Below are 19,670 nucleotides of genomic sequence, written 5' to 3' on the forward strand. Positions count from 1 at the left end.
TAATACTTAATTCTGATTGTCTAACTGCACATCACGTGTTATTCCTTAAGCAATTGTATTACTCAATAAAACTTATCATTCAAGATAACACGCGGTCCCACAATAAAGTGCACAGGTGAATTAAATAAAACAATTATAAAATTCGTGTTTTCATGATCATTGCTAAAAAATGTAATTATAAGTATTGAATGCTTCTTTTTGTAACTTTATAGGGTTGTAAAAGAGATGACCGTACTTCGGTCAGCGCGTTTACACCTCAATGAAATTCTTAAATAACAAACAAAACAAGATTGAAAGGCAAACACTTGAATGATTTTGAAAAAATGCATTCTTACCATTTGAAATTTGAAAAACTATTCGGAATGATATTGTACTTGAAGTTGTAAAGTCGAATCATACTATCCAAATGAATTCCAAAGATGTTCATCAGAGTTTGTGTCAATTTTTGAACCACTGTATATTTTTGTTTCTCTTATTTTAAATGTGTTGTATATAAATGTATAACAGTAATTAAAAATGAGACGTCACTACTAAAGCAGAAACCAAAGGAACAAAATCATCAAAGAGGAGAAAAGTAACAATAAATTGACATAATGTACCTTAGCTATCTGCATATTCATTCTAGTTTCAAAAAGTGGAAGTTTGAACTCCTTTCGCCAGCCATTTTCTTGAAATTTTATAGGATTTTCACTATCACTTTTTCCATCATACTCTCCCTACAAACAGATCACAAAATAATCAAATAATTTTTATATGTATTACTCAGCACAATGTGCGATTTGACTCTATTGGACATGAAGATGTTAAAAGAATTATTCAATATTTAGTATAACGCACGGAGTGCTGAGCATTAATCGACAGCAAGACCCCTTATGATTACTAGTAATTCTTAAAAGGTTACGTACATTTATCGTTCAGGTACTTTTTAAGGAGACCCATAAGACTTATTTATAGAAATGTCAACTCTACCTTATTTTTAATTACGACTATAGTTGTAAGCATGATTACATGATTTGTACGTTAAGAATTATATCTATTCCCAATTTGTATACACTTAGAACAGTAAAAAAGCCTAAAAGAATCATCTGTCTATTGTTTGGGACTGTTTGGTGTCTTCTTTTGATTTCGTTTTAGTGTGTTTGCTTGCTGTGCGTTGACGTTTTGCTTCATTTCATTTATTTGTAAAGTGTTCATATATATAAACAAAACAAAAAACAAACAAAAAACTCGTTTTTTGAATTATTGTAGTACTCATAGTGATATGAGAAACGAATGAAGTTAATTTCATAAATAGAACTCGTATTAAAATAAATAAAATCGATTTAAAGGAGATAACATAATAGGTTTATACCTCTCTTATAGCATTCAAAACTCGTTTTCCTGGCCTAAATGAAATACTGCGTTCGTTGTCCCTACACTTCATCATTTCGTCAGGATTACGGATCTGGGTGACAGGATCCGTTAGTTTCTTTAAAGCTCTATGGAAAACCATGACTGCATCTTCAACAAGTACGTCCCCATACTAAAATTATATCGGGAATTTCTACATATTTATATGATCGTTTACAATGTTTGTACCAAGTCAGGAATATGACAGTTGTTGTACATTCGTTTGATGTGTTTTATCATTTGTTTTGCCATTTGATTAGGGAATTTCCGTTTTGAATTTTCCTCTGGGTTCAGTATTTTGGAGATTTTACTTTTTTACCATGTTATTCAACGGTAATGTTTCTCACAATTGGAAGAAATACAATTAACTTGTCATTTTAAATAATTATTCCAATGCATTCGTACTACATATTTTTTTTTAATTGTCGAAATCAACTGATATTAAATAACATCCAATGACTTTACTGTGTCATCTTTTTAAGAATGATAATTCAATGTGCATTGTTTTCATGTCGTTAGGTTACTGTCATTCATATCATTTCATCGTTTATAACTTTTCATTGTGTTAGTTTCGGTGAACTTCTTTTTCGGATTAACTTTGGAGTATATTACAATAAAATACTGGCAGATATCTGATTTAATATGACGTGAACAATTTCCATTGAATATTTGTGAACGAATCAAAGAATACTAGCGAGACAAGAACACATTATCACTCCATTACCTTAAGAAAAAAAATAAACCTAAATTAAAAAAACATTTTACTATAACTACCAATAATGCAATTGTGTTCTTTTTCCTGATGCAAGTGTGTGACAGTTTCGAGGAAAACAATTACATGTATCTATAAATAATATCGATAGTTCATGGTATAATGTACTACTAATTCATTCAAATAAGCACACTTTCAGAGTGAAAAGCACATTAGCAATTGTATTTATTATGTTTTGTTCGAGACTTACTGTTCTCTTTTTTCGTGATTGTGTATTCCAGGGCTCTGATTCAGGGACTTTCAAACTGAATCCAGAAACGTTCATTCCAGCAGATAACACTGTAGCATTCATGTCGTTGATTCCCTAAAATGTCATTTGTAAAATTTCTTAATTTCATCAATTTTCATTTTTCATTAAAAAAATATTGGTTAGTGGCATCAATGATTTTTCTGGTTTAGGTTTTGTAATATATCATTACATTCAAGCATAATAATAAAACTGCACATGTACACAAATAAAGAATAATACAAATTCATGATTTTTAGTAAACACACTATAAAGAATGACACATCATAAATATAAAAACCAGCAAACCTGTTATCAAATGTCACACTCGAAACCAGTGAAATGTATGTTCAATGCATTTGTACTTAACCTTATATTGTCTTAAGAAAAGGAACCATTTATCAGTATCGATGCTGTAACGATTTTCGTTATTAAACCCCCCACAAAACAAGACTGATATTTTTTAATGGTCATTTGCCTCCATTTTTTGCATTTAAATATTTTCAGGAGACCCTGAAATTGTTTCACCCATTTTGTAAAACCCCATACAAATAAAACACTTCTGACAAAATGTTTTTTGTTCTTATTATTTCTACTATGTCTTCTTCCAGTTAATCATTAATTTGTCACATATTATACTCCCCATAACCGTTTATCTATAGTTCCATATTTTATTTCTTTTCCAATTAGAATACAAAGTTTATCCTTTTTGAAATAGAAGGTCTATCTATGGATGCTAGTTTCAAATTCTATATATTAGAAGAGTTTAAAATATATTTTTGAGACTGTCTCTTTGTAAAGATAAATATAACAATCTGAATACTAGTGTATTTACAGAATGTGTTGATTAACGATAGGCCGTTGCGTTTATTCAAGTTAATTCTTTAATAACTTCTTATCAAGTGCACTGTCGTATATTTTACTTAGAATTCTAAATGCGGACCGGAAGTATATATATCCTGCTGTCATAACCAATCCTATGATTCATTAATTGTAAGTCTGAACGAGGCTATACATAACATATTAAAAACACTTTTTTCGAGTTCGGTTGATGATATTGATAAATAAACCTTCCAGAACGAATACGCTACAAGTCAAATATGTAATATAGCATAACTACATAATAAACGTAGATTTGTACATATGACGTTAAAACATTATAATGCAACTATAATATTCAAACATCGATAGCATTGCTATAAACATATAGACAGTTAATGTTTTATAACATACTAACCAAGTCAACAAGAAGAAAATGAAATCTGTTGTTGCTTATGTCTGGATCATGCTTCTGAAAAAAAGAAAGACAATCGTAAATTCAATTGCATAAAAAAGATAACACAACATTAATGTAATCAGACACAACTCCTAGTTTATTTATTTTACACACGCAGTGTATGTCGTCTGTTAACTTTATATTAGTAGTTGTTATCAAACAAATTAGTCCAATCCTACCATCTTATTTCAGTGCAGTGACTTTGGTTCAAGTGTGTCGTTTCGTTGTAAATTATCATAACTTGAAGTTCGATTTAGTGTGTTTTCTTATCTGACCAGACGAAACAATTAAGCAAATATTTAATCAATCAATGAAAAGGAAATATTGGTTGAGTATTGAGACTATCTGTTCCCATCTGCCTAAAACAGTAATTCATCAACTACAAGACAGAATGAAAAACGTAAAACATGATAGCTTCATACAACCTTAAAACAGTTGTGTACACAATGGTGAACTAAATAAATGTTTTTATTACCTTGGTGTACTTTGTACAAGTCATGATGTCTTGTACTGTCACATGTATTAATAAAAGCCTTTGATATGAATTGTCATATTCTTTAAAGTTTAGCTCGAAAACTGTCAGTTGGTTTATCTTTTTTTAATTTGTGTATCATAATGATATCATTTTAATGATATAAGGCATGCGTTTAAAATAAACAAGATGTCGATAATGTGGTTTCAATTTAACGAAACGGTGCTTCTAAAATAGTTACTTTGTTGTTTTTTTTTCTTTTTTAGGAGGGAGCGGGTTTCAGAGTTTGAAAGTTGTTAAAAGTCTTATCAATATTCTTTTCACAAGACAATATATTCATCTTCATAAGGGATACTACAGTATAGAATCTAAAAGGTCTGATTTATATCTTGTTCCCTTCCTATTGGTTAAAACAGACTATTATATTATACTTCATTTTTCCATTTGTCAACTACCATTTTCTAGCTGTAAAATACACTCTCCCATTGTATGAAGTTCAAAAATGTAATTTATACGAATACGTTACGCTCGTGAATATTTACGACATGCTTTCGTAGTTTCCGATCTAACGATACACAAGTTTGAGCTTTCTAAAAGGCAACGGACTGCTTTGCTCTATCCTAATTTAAGGTGATATGTGTGCATGTGGTTGTTGAATTAGTATTCTAAATGTGATATTTTTAGATATTGATTGATATAAAATGGATGTACTCTTAAAAGTTTAAGAGTTTGCGTTGTACACCCATGCTTTAAAAAAAAATACTTGTTGAAAATCAAAACAAATAAAAAAAAAGATACGGCCTCTCTGGAGTTGTACCTACTCGTAGATTGTCAGAAGTTATAAAATACAGATAATGCATTTTTTAAACATTGTATAGGAACATTGTTTAGCAAATCGTGCAAATTGCAGACTACCAAAGCTAATAAACACGTATTAATTATCAATATTTCAATATTGAATGTATCTGTGAAATTTGTGTATTCATGTTTACACGTCTACTATTGAAGATTTTATATTGCACTATTTCTATATTTGTTTTTTGTGGGTTTTTTGCTTAATAACACAAACCCAACATCTCAAAACAATCATTAAACGCAGATACAAAATTGATTATTTACAATATATAAAAACAGAAATTGAAATCATTTATTTTTAAATCTGATCTGTAAATTCTATTTAGCTCTGTTCATTTTTGTTTATTTAATCAATACAATGTAACCCACATAGTAAAAGTATCACATCAGCGGAAAAACCTGTGTAGCCTAAAGTCAAAATATTGTTTTACAGATCCTTTGTTATATATTATTATCAGTGTAATATGAATTTAAGAAAATTAAATTATAAAAGGTTAAAATCTTTAAACAAGTGTTCAAACATGAGAACCAAAAGTTGCACTGTCTGAAATATAGGGAAACTTTTAGAGAGACTAACGTCAGAAAAGTGGTTCGAATGTAAAAGGTTAAGTTGTATTTTTATTTTTCTCAAAACTTAGTAGCTACATTTTACATGTAAATCCGCTTGTTGACTTTTAGTCACCGATGGTACCATCAGCTCAATAGTCAGTGCATCACTGCTTAAATGATTTTTTACACGTATTTTCTTTAAATTTATTATCCGTTTATAAACTTATATCAATTTTGCGCAAGAAAAATATAATTAAAAAGAATATAGTCGTAGGAACTTTTTTAGATATTTATGTTGATACATTGCTAAAGTATAAAAAGAAAATGCAAAAAAAAATTTGACAACAATAAAGATGTAAATGTCTTATCAAATTTTATACTTCGTGTTACATATATTCGTTAATCACAACAAAGCTGTCAATGGTATACTTAATTCTATAAGCTATGTCTAACTGTAAAATAAGTGTAAACGTGTTATTCTCTGTTGCACAGGGGAAATTATGAGCTTCAAACTAAAGTAAGAAGACATCAAGAGGATAATTAAGATAACCAAGGCGATGAAAGACATCATGATATTTAAACAAATGTTCAGCAAGACAAATATGACAGAGTTCAAGACCGTTAAATCAGGCAATAAAACTGATTCTCCAGAAGAAACAGCTGTTATTGTAACACCCGTATTTATTTTTATTTCTCAGGATAACAATTTGGAAGGTAAAAGTCCGTTAGGCAATATAGGCAATAGCTTATGTGGATTCGTATCCTTCCATATCATATAAGGTCAACTTGGTGTTTTAAAGACTTTGTATTGCATTATTATTCTTTAGTTTTCAGTGTAGTGTTTAGTGCAGTTTGCTTTTGCTTTGTATTTGCTTTAGTCACGGGTATACCATGTCCTTCGACTTGCATGTTTTATTTACTTCTTGATCTCTTTTCGCTCTTTTGAAATAGTGTTTTCATGGTAGATAATGTATTAAAACCATCAGTCTGATGAGTAAAAATATATTTAAAAACAAAATTATTGTTGAGAAACATTGAAGGTGAAATTTGAATAAACGATACAAAATATCTTTGATACCTACAATGGCTGTTATTACTTCCTGCGATTGGTCAGAAGTAAGGTCTAGAAATACTCTCAACGGTTCCTTTGTAATCTCATTATAAATATCCCGTAACATCTGGTGGCATTTTTGTACAGACACTATACGCTTTACAATTATATCTAGGTCTAATTCCCTAAAATTGATGTCTTGGTATAATTGTTGAAGTCTTACTAATCCTGAAAAATAAATGCACATATTTAAATCAGTTTTTGAATTAGTTGATCATATTCAAAATAGTAATTGGAATATTCGGGAAAAATTCAAACTTCTACAAACGAAAATAGAATCTACATCATCGTACATGTACTTTTGTTTGATTCGTTTTCAAGATTGTTTAGATATATAATTAACGAGTCAAGGACAAAAATACATACCATCGTCTGCTTCATAAATGTAAAATATTTTGTTCCACTGTTTTAACTGTACAACATCCAGTAGTCCTTTTATATAGGCAGGTCTTATATAAAGCTGGTATGGGTCTGGAGAAGAAGACTGTTGTGGCATGCTTAACGAAATAAAGGGGACTTTAAATGTGTCCGTATACGACTGGATTGTTGATAAGGCACATGACTGAAATGCTCCAAGGATTCCATAGACATTGTGTTCCAATAAATTACAAACTACAAGAGAAAACGAAGAACGTTATTAGCTTGTAAATCTACAACAATTCTTTTTAAACATGTTAATAGCATTCGGCATCGTTATTGTTCTCCTACAACATTTCTTTTCGTCATCAGCTATATCAGATATGCATGATTTAATGCAGTACAAAGGAGGGCGTGATATAACCATCATTTTAGGTGGGGTTTGTGTTGCAAAGTCATAAATTTTCTAACGTTGTGTTTGTTGACTGTTATTTGTTCTTTTTGTTTTCTCTATGAGTTTAAGTGTTACTTTGATATATTTCTGCTCTTTTGCATTGCCATTGCATTATTAAAGTTACATTGATATCAATGAACAATTAAAACAGTTAAAAATAATCATAGGAACTCAATAAACTATAACTATTAACTTGTGTTATGTTTTAAATAGAGGCAACAGTAGTATACCGCTGTTCGATATACTTTTCATTGACATACTATGCTTTTAACTTTTGCATGTCATCTATAGTATCCTTCTCTGCACTGTATGCTGTGTTGTTTTCATGACTTTTGTAAATGTATGTGTGTATATGTATTCTTATTCTGTCAATTTACAATCTCATTAGAGCTGGTGTTTATCAAAAATGGACATTTCACACTTTAAGACTCAATTGATGTGTTCGAGTTACCACGCAAACAATAACACGTAAGAAAGACAGGTTTATAAACCATCTCAATAGTTTTATTTCAATACTCAATACAAAATATAACACCATTTACTAACGATAGCAAGCACTATTGTATCATTCAAGTGTGATAAAAGGGTAAACAAATATCATAACGAGAAATGTGTTTATGTTAAAGCTCTTCTGTCTGTAAATCACGATTTCAAGAACTGGAATGTCCCCATAACAAACCTATCAGATCGTCTGGGGAATAATGATTTTTACAAAATAATACCCATAAAAACATTCAAACTAATCGCTTTAAACTTGTGCGACGAAATGCATTGAATGGAAACACTGATACCACAGAATAAATCGTACTTTAGTGGTAAAGTTGATATAATTGATAACCTAACTTGACGTTGTTTTTATTTCAGATATTTGAAAGCAAAAGTCTCAGCGTCCGCAATCGATTTGAACGTACACAGTAGGGTAAAGATGAACGGTAGTTCTTCCATAATCAAATTTCTGTTTTATTGTCGAAAAGCATGGTGGAAACGAGATCGATTTCTTAGTTATATTTGTCCCTGGAGAAATGAGAATTTAATAATTTTCTTTACCTCGTTTCACATGGCACATTGCAAAAGAAATTAAGAATGACCGTCTAAAGAAATAACCGATGCTTAAAGATAATTGTGATAAAAGGCATTTTTGCACGAAATCTTGTTGTTAAGGAAAACTGCAAATCAAGTTAATACATTGCCGCAAGTTTTCTTAATTGTTATAAATTATAAATCAATTCCAATAATATGTACTTAACTTTAACACAAATAGATTATTATTTGCTGAAGAATTTAGACTCAACATTTTGTTTATAAATCTTTGAGCTCGATTTCTTTTTTTCGTAGTGGAAACTCAAAATGAATCGACTATTAATATGTATATAGATAATGAGATGCGTTATCTGCAAATGTGGCAACTTTCCACCAAACATCCAAACTCTTAAGCAACCTTCAACAATAAGTAAAACCCACACCATATAGTCATCTGTGAAAGGCTACGACAGGGCAAAATGTTACGTTAACAAATTTAACTAGAAATCCAGTGGCCTATAATAAATGACAAAAAATAAGCAAAGAATAAATTTAAAGTATGTTTTGATATCAAATTGTAACAATATTACTTTTGTTATTATCATTACGAACAGATCTTATGTACGTTATAAAAAGAATATAATATTGTAGGCAAATTATTAAGTAAGAAATTGAACAAAATATCGTGAAAATTCATACTATCTAAATTAAATAATTTTATACGCACTTGAAGTTCCAAAAAAGAAAAATCATTTTACTGGGAGGAGACTTGCTGACCAAAAGAATAGAAAACACATATGAAAATGTTTTCTAGAAAATATTTTAAAATTAGCACCCTGATTTTCTGAAAATATTTATTAGCATATCATATAGTACACCTTCCCTGAAATATTGGTGTAAGTGCATGCGTACAACTACATTTCATTTTGACTAACAATGGTCAAAATATATTTCTGTTCTACAATTTATTACTTTGCTTGTTTAACGTACATTACCAATAAGATCAAAGGCGAGAGTCAGTTAGTTATAATTTTACTAGTTTGTACATTGGAGGTGTGACACCTTTTTTAAGACTAAAGGTTACATTTTGTTTCAACATTTTTTGATACAGTAAGAACACAAATATTTGCTGTTGAACATTTATTTGATAGTTATTTTATATATATTTGTAAGTATATATAACTAAATCAGTTATGTACCTTGTGAAAACAACAAGGCTAAACACCACAAACTGTGTTTTTATGTTAGGTATCAACATTCAGTTTTAGTAGCTCATAAAAGATATGCATCTATCAAGATCAGTACACGAAGAAGGAATCATTAACAAACGATATGACGAAATAAATGTCCATAACTAATGGTCTCTATATATTACTCGGTCAAACAAACCAGATAGTGTTATCTGATTTCTCGGCTTGTTAAAACACAAAATGCTTTCTGCGATAAATTAAACTTAATTTTGAAAATAATATTGTAAATGTAAGTGTGTACAGTTTGGAATTATAAATAAGTTGATAAACAAGAATGTTCATTACCATTATATTCTATCCCCTTTCTCTGCATGAATATTTGCCAAAAGGAGAAGGCAGGTCGCAGATGAATTTGACACTCTTTATTATTTCTTCCTGTATTAGAAGGTGGGCAGAGTTTATTCCTTTTTCATTAAATAAAATACTTTAACTTATCTGTCTTTGTTTAGAACACATTTTGTGGTGTAATCCAAAATAATGGTTATAAAGAAATTTAATGACTACCACAGCGTCCTTGACATCCGTCCTCAATAAGTCTGTAATAACAGCACTACCAAATTTAAACATTAAAAAATATATATGAAAAAAATTAAAAAATAAAATTATGATATCTACTACCTTTAAACATTAATGGATGAAAAATGCCAAAAAGATGACAATAACTTAGTTTGAGATCATGAATACCAAACACTCCTCCCTAAAAATGAATAAATAATCAACCACCTAACCATCTTACTCAGAGTTTACAGTTAGAAATTGTCTTTTGTTTCTGCGTGTCTGGTAATTCGAGAAATCTCTGGATACCTTTTGTTTAGAGTGATCATAGCAAAATTACGGAGTTAAAGGCCTTTATTTGTTCATTTCTAGTGTATTTCAACCAAATTATATATTGGATTACCAAACCAGGAAAAGGAAACAAATGTAATATTTGAGCACTATTATACAATTTGAATATAAATTAATGTCAACTTGAGTGGCTTTTTGTTTGTGATGTTTTCACCACTGCCTGAATCTTAGGCAGATTGGTAAATGTACGCTAATGTAGTTTTGTAGTTTTTATTGTTTATATAAATGTGCGAAAACAAATGTTATCGATACGTTTGTTACATGTATACTCTACATAAGAAAATGCCTGTACCAAGTCAGGAATATGACAATTGTTGTCCGTTCGTTTGATGTGTTTTATATTTTGACATCTGATTAGGGACTTCCCGTTTAGAATTTTCCTCGAAGTTCAGTTTTTTTGTGGTTTTACTTTTTTCTCTTCTCTTTTAAAAGATTCTCCTATCAGAACGAGATCAGGAAAGCCATTATATCAGAAAGCAATTACGACATATGAACTAGACTTGTCAAAACGAAATATACATCTATATGATATCTGTTATAGAAGTCGATATCACTATCTACAAACACTTTCTGAAAGCTTCATTCGACAAATGACTTCCACCAAACTTGTACAAATCCATTATCCTCTGAAACAAAATAAATCTTTCGCTCAGGGAATTAAATAATTCGTTTCCATAGTAACTAAAATGAAAAGGAGTAGAAATGTGCAAAATTGATTTGACACGCAAAGTGTAAATCCTCTGTCGTGCGTCTTCAAATTCACCGGTTTCTCTTAAATATTTATCAAAATATCGACTTCTCCCAATTAGTGGGGAAATAACGCGGTTAATTTTGGAATTGTTAGGAATTCTTTGTATAATTGACCATGTTATGCCAATTAAAAGTTGTTATATGATACAAACACATATTGCAATTCGGTAATAGTGCCAGTTTCAAATGATAATTTTTTTAAAATTTATTATGTCATTGTTTTTATTGCAACAACATTAATCTGCAATTACTGTGAGTAAATGTCATAGGGAGAATACTTATCTAGTAGTAATATAAAGCACAAAAAAAGTCGTTCAGAATAACATGATTGTTGTCTGCTCTATGGTCGGGTTGTTGTCTCTTTGACACAAACCCAATTTCCATTCTCAATTTTAGAATGTACACGTTCCACAGACATTGTATATCGACAGTCTAAGGTTCTCCTGCTATGAATGTATCATCCGTCATGCAAATCAACAGCCGGTCAAAATATCATGAGAGAAAGAGGAACCCAGAGAAAATAAATATACAGATAAAACAACTATTCGGATATTATAATGTTGGAGACCTCGAATTTATGTCGTCTATTTGTGCATACAGTTGGTTTTTTAAATAAAAGAATGAAAAATATAGTAAGACAATTTAGTATTAAGACAGCATGAAGAGTAAAACCATTTTCAAGTAGATAATTTATTTCTTATATAGTATTATTATGAATCTGCTTAGTTTCAAACCCTTAGTGGTCAGACGTTGCATAATTTTATACTGTACATGAACGTCTGTTTCAGATCTAAAAAAAACCAACAACTTCTTATCAATATTTATTAATACAAAATTAAATAAATTAACACAATTTATGAAATTAGATTCTTCCAGAAATATTTTAAGATTAGTTCAAAGACGATATCTCAATTGTTTTACTTTGATTTATTTAATATTTATTTTATTAAAGAAATTACATCTATTAAAATAAGGATATGTTGTATGATTGCCGTTGAAACAACTATTCAACAAAAGTTCAAATAAAGGGAATGTAATCAATTAACAGGTAATTGCATAAATTCACTCAGTATCCCAGTATAGCAGTTTTTTTTTTGTTTTTTTTTACAATAATAGATAAATAATATAAATACACGTAGAAAAGAGAATCAGTATATGGCAGAGGAAACAAACAACTCCAGTTTTTTGGTTTCTAAATTTTGTATAAAAATAGAGAAATTCGCTTTTGTTGTGCATGTAGTGATTATGTGTCATATATGAATACCCAATTAACTTCCATTTTCTATTTAACGAAAATAAAAACACAATTAATAAATCATCACTTTAAGTGAATAATCTAGTCATGTAACTGGTAACCAAAGAAAGCTAATTTATAGATTATCCAAGTTAAAATTAATAACATGACGGGACCACTAGCGGAGCAGGTATTTGGGATATATTCTTATGTTTCGATGCTTTTATTTTTTCTATATTGGTTTTTATATTTGGTATCTTTTTATAAGTTAAATATCCTTGAACGTTAAAAGGGTTCAGTGTACATCAAGATGTTAGTACAGCTTCGTTAGTACAGTCTTGCTCAACAAATGTTATGGAAGTAATGCAACGTGCGCATTATTTCAGCAAAATAGTAATTCATGATGATCAGTCTGATCATTTCAGACAGCATGTCTCATTTCATTCATACAAAAAAAAAAGTACACTAGGAGATACGAGTTAATCTATAATTTTATGACCCGATATTTGAGACAAAATGTCTCATTTAATTCATAACAAAAATATACTAGAAGGTAAGAGTTAATAATTCTCAAAGTTTGACTAACTTGTCAAATGGGAACAAGAAGTCACCATAAGAAAGAAAAAATATTGATATTATGTGAACATTATAAAAATGTGTTAAAATGACAAGTAATTGTAATTGATTCTCACAGCTACAGTAATTGTGACCACTCTATTTACCGTGGCACAAACTACAGTCTGTATGGGGTCATATGAGATTAGTCATTGGCCATACCATAAAGAGATTGAGCTATGCGTATCTACTTGGTTTTAGAGAACAAATTTTAATAATAACATACTAGGTATAAATTGAATGAATAAAATTGAGAATGGAAATGGGGAAGGTATCAAAGAGACAACAACCCGACCATAGAAAAAACAACAGCGGAAGGTCACCAACAGGTCTTCAATGTAACGCCAAATTCCCGCACCCGGAGGTGTCCTTCAGCTGGCCTCTAAACAAATATATACTAGTTCAGTGATAATGAACGCCATACTAATTTACAAATTGTACACAAGAAACTAAACTTAAAATATTACAAGACTAACAGAGACCAGAGGCTCCTGACTTGGGACAGGCGCAAAAATGCGGCGGGGTTAAACATGTTAATGTGATCTCAACCCTCCCCCTATACCTTTAGCCAACGTAGAAAAGTAAACGCATAACAATACGTACATTTAAAATTCAATTCCAGAGAAGTCCGAGTCTGATGTCAGAAGATGTAACCAAAGAAAATAAACAAAATGGCAATTATACATAAATATCAACAGACTACTAGCAGTTAACTTATATGCCAGCTATAGACTTCAATTAAACTGATTGAAAGATTATGATTTCATCATATGCATATCAGTCACAATCCTTCCCCTTAGGGGTTTAGTATCATACAATCATAACATATATGAGAAGAACATAACCCGTGTCATGCCAACAACTGTTTTTTGAATAAATGTGTTTATTTCCGATGCAAAGACCCTATAAGTGAATCAATATTAACGCCAAAATATGCAATCTTTAATGATCTGACAACAGTAACGTAACTATATCCCTTCTTAATAGGTCTATTTAAAGGTTTTGTTAGTTTCTGCGGTGAATACTGACATTTTTGTGCTTTATAAAGAATATTTCCATAAAGAATTGGATGTGAAATACCTAAACGTATAAGAAGTCTGCATGTTGAGCTATATTTACGAATGATGTCCTTATACTGATGATAAAATTTAGTAAATGTTTTGACTAGTTTGTGATATCGAAATCACTGGTGTAATAATTTTTTAGTAATACATAAATTTCTCTCGTTAAAATCTAAAACATTGTTACAAACACGAGCAAATCGTACAAGTTGAGATATATAAACACCATAAGATGGTGACAAGGGAACGTCACCATCTAAAAATGGATAATTGACGAAAGGAAATGAAAAATCATCTCTTTTATCATAAATTTTAGTATTAAGCTTTCCGTTAGTGATATAGATATCAAGATCGAGGAAAGGGCAGTGGTTATTGTTAATATTAGCTTTATTTAAAGTTAGTTCAGCAGGATAATTTGTTTTAGTATACATGCTGAAGTCGTCATTATTGAGAGCCAAAATGTCATCCAAATATCTAAAAGTATTATTAAATTTGTTTATTAGATGTTGTTTCGATGGGTCTTTGCTGATTTTTGTCATAAATTGTAACTCATAGCAATACAAAAACAGGTCCGCAATAAGTAGTGCACAGTTAGTCCCCATTAGAATTCCGATAACCTGACGATATACGGAATCTCCAAAGCGAACAAAAATGTTATCTAGTAAAAATTCAAGGGCATATATAGTATCAAAGCATGTCCAATTGACATAGTTTTTTTGTTTATTGCTACTAAAAAATGACCTAAAAGAGTTTGAACATATATATTCACATTCTGACTTTTTAAATGCCCACTTAATTAGGTGGGTGAATTTTTTCTTAATGAGAATGTGAGGCAATGTGGTATACAGGGTAGAAAAATCAAAACTTCGAACAGATTCAAAATCACCAATATAAGCATGCAATTTATCAAGTACTTCCAACGAGTTCTTGACACTCCAAAAGTAATTAATTCCACTATTTTCGAAAGCCTTATTTGAACAATTTATTATCAGGTTTTTTATTGTACCAAGTGTACTGGTAAGAAGAATAGACAATTTAGTTGAGGAACAATGGCTTGAAGACGAAATAAATCTATATAAGGTTTTTTGTGGAGCTTCGGAAGCCAATACACAGCTGGGACTTATATTGTATTTGGTTCTGCTTGTAAAGCTAAAAGTTTATGTTTGTTACAGATGTCGTTTTCTGAAAATGGAGTCAGTTGGAATGTTGGGGAATTGGTCATTTCTTTTTTCAGAACCTCAATGTAAAATTTACGTCAAACAATAATAATATTATTAGTAGCTTTATCGGCCGGGACAAAAACAAATTCCTTGGCTAGTTCTTTTAGTTTTTTTTTATACGAGAAATAGGTTTATAATGGTTTTTGTTAATAATAAAAATGTTCTTTCAAATGTTGAATACGTATATCAACTATATTCATTACTGAATTGAAAAAGGAGTCCAAAGATTTTTTGTCAGCTTTTTCCCGTTTTAGCCATTTCAAACAGTAAGTACGGAGTGAGTCGTGGATGATATTACGACACTCATTCTAATTAATAACTGAAGGGGGACGATATTTAGGTCCTTTACTGAGGATTGATTTTAACTCTCGGTCTTGAACGATGTTAAGATCTCCTGTTATAACATGGGAAATGGGTCCATAAATGCATGCGGAATTAATACAATTACATGAAGTACAAAATGTAGGTGTATTTGCACTGATATTAACATCTTTACACAATTGGTTATAATTGAACACAAATTTTCGAGTAGATTTCTTGTATATATAACAAATAAGAGGGAGCTCAGTATTGTCAAAATATCCAGGAATTTGTTCTTTAACAGAATGGTCGTTAAATATACCGGCAATATTTACAAAATCAAAACCTTTATTCAATTTGACATACTTTATTTTAATAAAATGTTTTTTATGATCTTTAGGGCGATCAATTTTTGGAAATAGTTTAGAATAACAATATGCCATAACAATTTGAACTATTTCATACTTAGGACTGTTATATGAAATTGTGTTGCAATCCTCCAAAATTTTATTTAACCTATTAACCGGTAATGAACATAGCTGCCGGTTTTTTTTTGAAATAGAAATTAAATCCGAAATATTGGTATGATTGGTCCGAAATTTTCTTTGATTGCGATTTTTTTCTAAGACCGTGAGAACGGTTTTTACGAACAGGTTTAGAAACAATATCCAAAATGTTAACGGAATCGGGTCTAGATATATTACCTATTCCCATGATAATATCAATTAGACCGAGCGGATAGACTCTCTGTAATTTTTTAATCCAATTTAATTCAATTATTTTCCGTGATCGTACAAACTTTGAATGAGATTCACCAGGCTGCTTATTTACTACTTCTAATGGTTGAACTGATAAACATTTAAAAGGATGATTGTGCTTCTTAAGGTGTTGATAAATGATACTTTTGAATGTATTGGGTCTTTTAAAACAATACAGATGTTCTTGAGTGCGTTTAGATAAATATCGTCCAGTTGCATCTACGTACTGAATACCACATTCCGGTTTAATTCATGTAAAATCGTGTTGAAGGCCGTACTTTAACCTATAATGGTTTAATTTTTAAATTGTTATTTGGATGGAGAGTTGTCTCATTGGCACTCACACCACATCTTCCTATATCTAAGTAAATAAATAATACTGTTTGTTTTTCAAGTTATATCAGATTCAAAATTTAAAGAAAATGTGCTACCATTAAACGTGGACCTTACCGTATTTTTGGTGGAAAGACGGGGACATGTAAGTCATTTTTAGGCATGACACTTATCGATAGAAGGGTAACCACGATTTTTATTGTTAAAACTGTTAGCGATGGTTGTATTGAAAGTTGTTTTTCTTTCCTGTAAAAAACATATTTTAACTATAGGGAATCAGTATCTATGACAAAAAGCATCAAGGCTGTATTGTTGAAGGTCTATAAGTGTTTACATGCACTGCGCTTCAATTTAGTAAATAGTGGTCTCATTGGAAAACATTCAACACCTTCATATCTTCTTACAGTCATATATACGGTGGCAGAATGCGGCCATGAAAGAAAAAAAATATGTTGTTCCCTCAAGATACTATGTCGTTCCCTCAAGATGCTATGTCGTTCCCTCAAGATACTATGTTGTTCCCTCAAGATGATATGTCGGTCCCTCAAGTTATTATGTCGCTTCCTCACGATACTTTGTTGTTTCCTAATACATAGTTTTAAAATTGTATTGATATTGCTATGTTGAGGGAACGAGATAACTTTCTTGAGGGAACAACAAAGCATCTTGAGAGAACGACATCTCATCTTGAGGGAAAACATAGTATCTAGAGGGAACGACATAATATCTTAAGGGAACGACATGATATCTTGAGGGAACGAAATATCATCTTGAGGGAACGACATATTATCTTGAGGGGACGAGATAACTATCTTGAGGGAACAATATAGCATCTTGAGGGAACGACATATCATCTTGAGGAAAAAAAATAGTATCTTGAGGAAACGACATATTACTATCTTGAGGGAACGACATGATATATTGGGGGAACGACATAGTATCTTGCGGGAACAACATAACATCTTGAGGGAACGACATAGCATCTTGAGGGACCAACATAATTTTTTTTCTTTCATGGCCGCATTCTGCCACCGTATTATTCAACTTACTATTATAAATGTTAAAAAAAACTGATCATTTTTGCATATAAATTTTAAATATATAGTTAAAAATTTAAATTTCTTAAATCATGTTACAAAAAAAATAATTTTCATCATACACATGGAAATTTTTTATGTATTACTTCTTTCATTTGATTAGTTTACAACCCCGCAATTTGCTCTAAATTACACACACACAAAACAAGTTTTAGGCAGAAGCACTAGTGATATGTTAAACATATGTATTTTAGATGCTGGTTTATGTATATTGAAATTGCAAAAGAACAACCCGCGAAAATATCCATATTCACAGTGTAAAAAGAATAAGACCATTTGCTATAACAGAATAAGCATAACCGGCTACCATAGCTACATGAATGTATAAAATTGAGAACGGAAATGGGGAATGTGTTAAAGAGAAACCAACCTTACCAAAGAGCAGAAACCAGGCAAAGGTCACCAATGGGTCTCCCCTACATTAACAAAAAATTGGCACCCGTAGGCGGGCTTCAGCTAGCATCTATAAACTATAATAATGTATATATGCATGTCTTATTCTTTTCTGAAGCCATCTGCCTGTGAAAATGTCGTGTATGACCATTAATAAGATAATCATTTGTTGGGTCAGTTACAAAGTGAAAATCTATCTCCAGTAGGTTTATACCCCGAGACAAATGACAAAAGATTGGAAAACGTGCAAGAAATGTTTGATGTTATTAATAAAGCAATCGCAAACTGTCTGTCAAAGTCAACTCGAGATGGGAAATTTTCAAGAAAACTAAAATTTAATATCAGAAGTCTGATGTTCAATATCCCAAAGGATTTTTGCCTTTAAACACTTTGATGTTTATACTTGAATATTGTTTGTATGAGAAGAGAAATTTTTCGATTAACAATCATTAATAAGAAGAACTTAAATGTCAATATTATATTAAAAGTATTTTTCAAAGGCCTTTAGATCGAAAAAAAAAATGGCTGAAATGTAAATATAAGACATTTTAAGATTAATGATAGCTTTTTGTTACGCATATATATGAAAACTTTCCTCTTGTAATGAAAAGACCTAATCAAATCCAACTGGGAAAAAGTCTTCTACACTTATTGAATATGATTCTGTCATACAGATTTCGCTACATTAATATATGTTCGTTTAACTATGCTGGTTATGTGTGAAAATCATATAACATGGGCATGTATAAATCTCATCTTGCAATACGATAGTACTTGTGTGTCAACAGACATGTATGAGTCATTTTAGACTGATATTTAGATATTGACATCGCCCGAGGAATGTATTGTCGACAAGGCAGCTGTTTAATGCTTATGGGCATCATTATTAAATATATAAAATGAGTTAATAAAAACAATATGACCACATTTAACTAACATCTATTGGAATAACAGAAGCATATTCGAACACATGTGCGTAATTTGGTCCATTGGGGTCCCATTTTCGAAACTTGGAACATGTATGCACGTGTCAGCTCATGCAGTATTATATTAACAATTTGAATATTGGTATCTTTTTTAACTTTTTAGGTTGAAGACTCGGAGGCTATTTCACCGTATAAAATTACGATTACAATACAATTAATACCGACGGGTATCATTTAGTATCGACGGTGTTGTGTATAAAAGGCAAAAGGGGGAACACTTTCTTTTATATGTCCTAATAGCATGCATATTTTATATATTTTCAAAGAATGAAGATTCCTACTGTATTTTAACCTGACTTACAAATTTGAGTTATGAGAGTAAGAAGATAGAATAGAAATGGAAATG

The 19,670-nt window shown here is 30.7% G+C and overlaps 1 protein-coding gene across 1 annotated transcript in view; it reads right to left on the reverse strand.

Moving 5' to 3' along the window:
• The window catches only part of LOC134697653 (glutamate receptor-like), a 37,658-nt gene that overhangs the window by 11,787 nt on the left and 6,201 nt on the right, over window positions 1-19,670 (reverse strand). Inside the window, exons 3-8 of the mRNA XM_063559936.1 lie at window positions 7,017-7,262; window positions 6,622-6,818; window positions 3,625-3,678; window positions 2,352-2,465; window positions 1,352-1,522; window positions 600-716 (exon numbers count right to left, since the gene is read on the reverse strand). Of these exons, the coding sequence (XP_063416006.1) occupies window positions 600-716; window positions 1,352-1,522; window positions 2,352-2,465; window positions 3,625-3,678; window positions 6,622-6,818; window positions 7,017-7,262 (899 nt within the window). The remainder of the gene's footprint in view (window positions 1-599; window positions 717-1,351; window positions 1,523-2,351; window positions 2,466-3,624; window positions 3,679-6,621; window positions 6,819-7,016; window positions 7,263-19,670) is intronic.

The sequence above is a fragment of the Mytilus trossulus genome, chromosome 14 (assembly GCF_036588685.1).
Source record: "Mytilus trossulus isolate FHL-02 chromosome 14, PNRI_Mtr1.1.1.hap1, whole genome shotgun sequence".
Lineage (NCBI taxonomy): Eukaryota > Metazoa > Mollusca > Bivalvia > Mytilida > Mytilidae > Mytilus > Mytilus trossulus.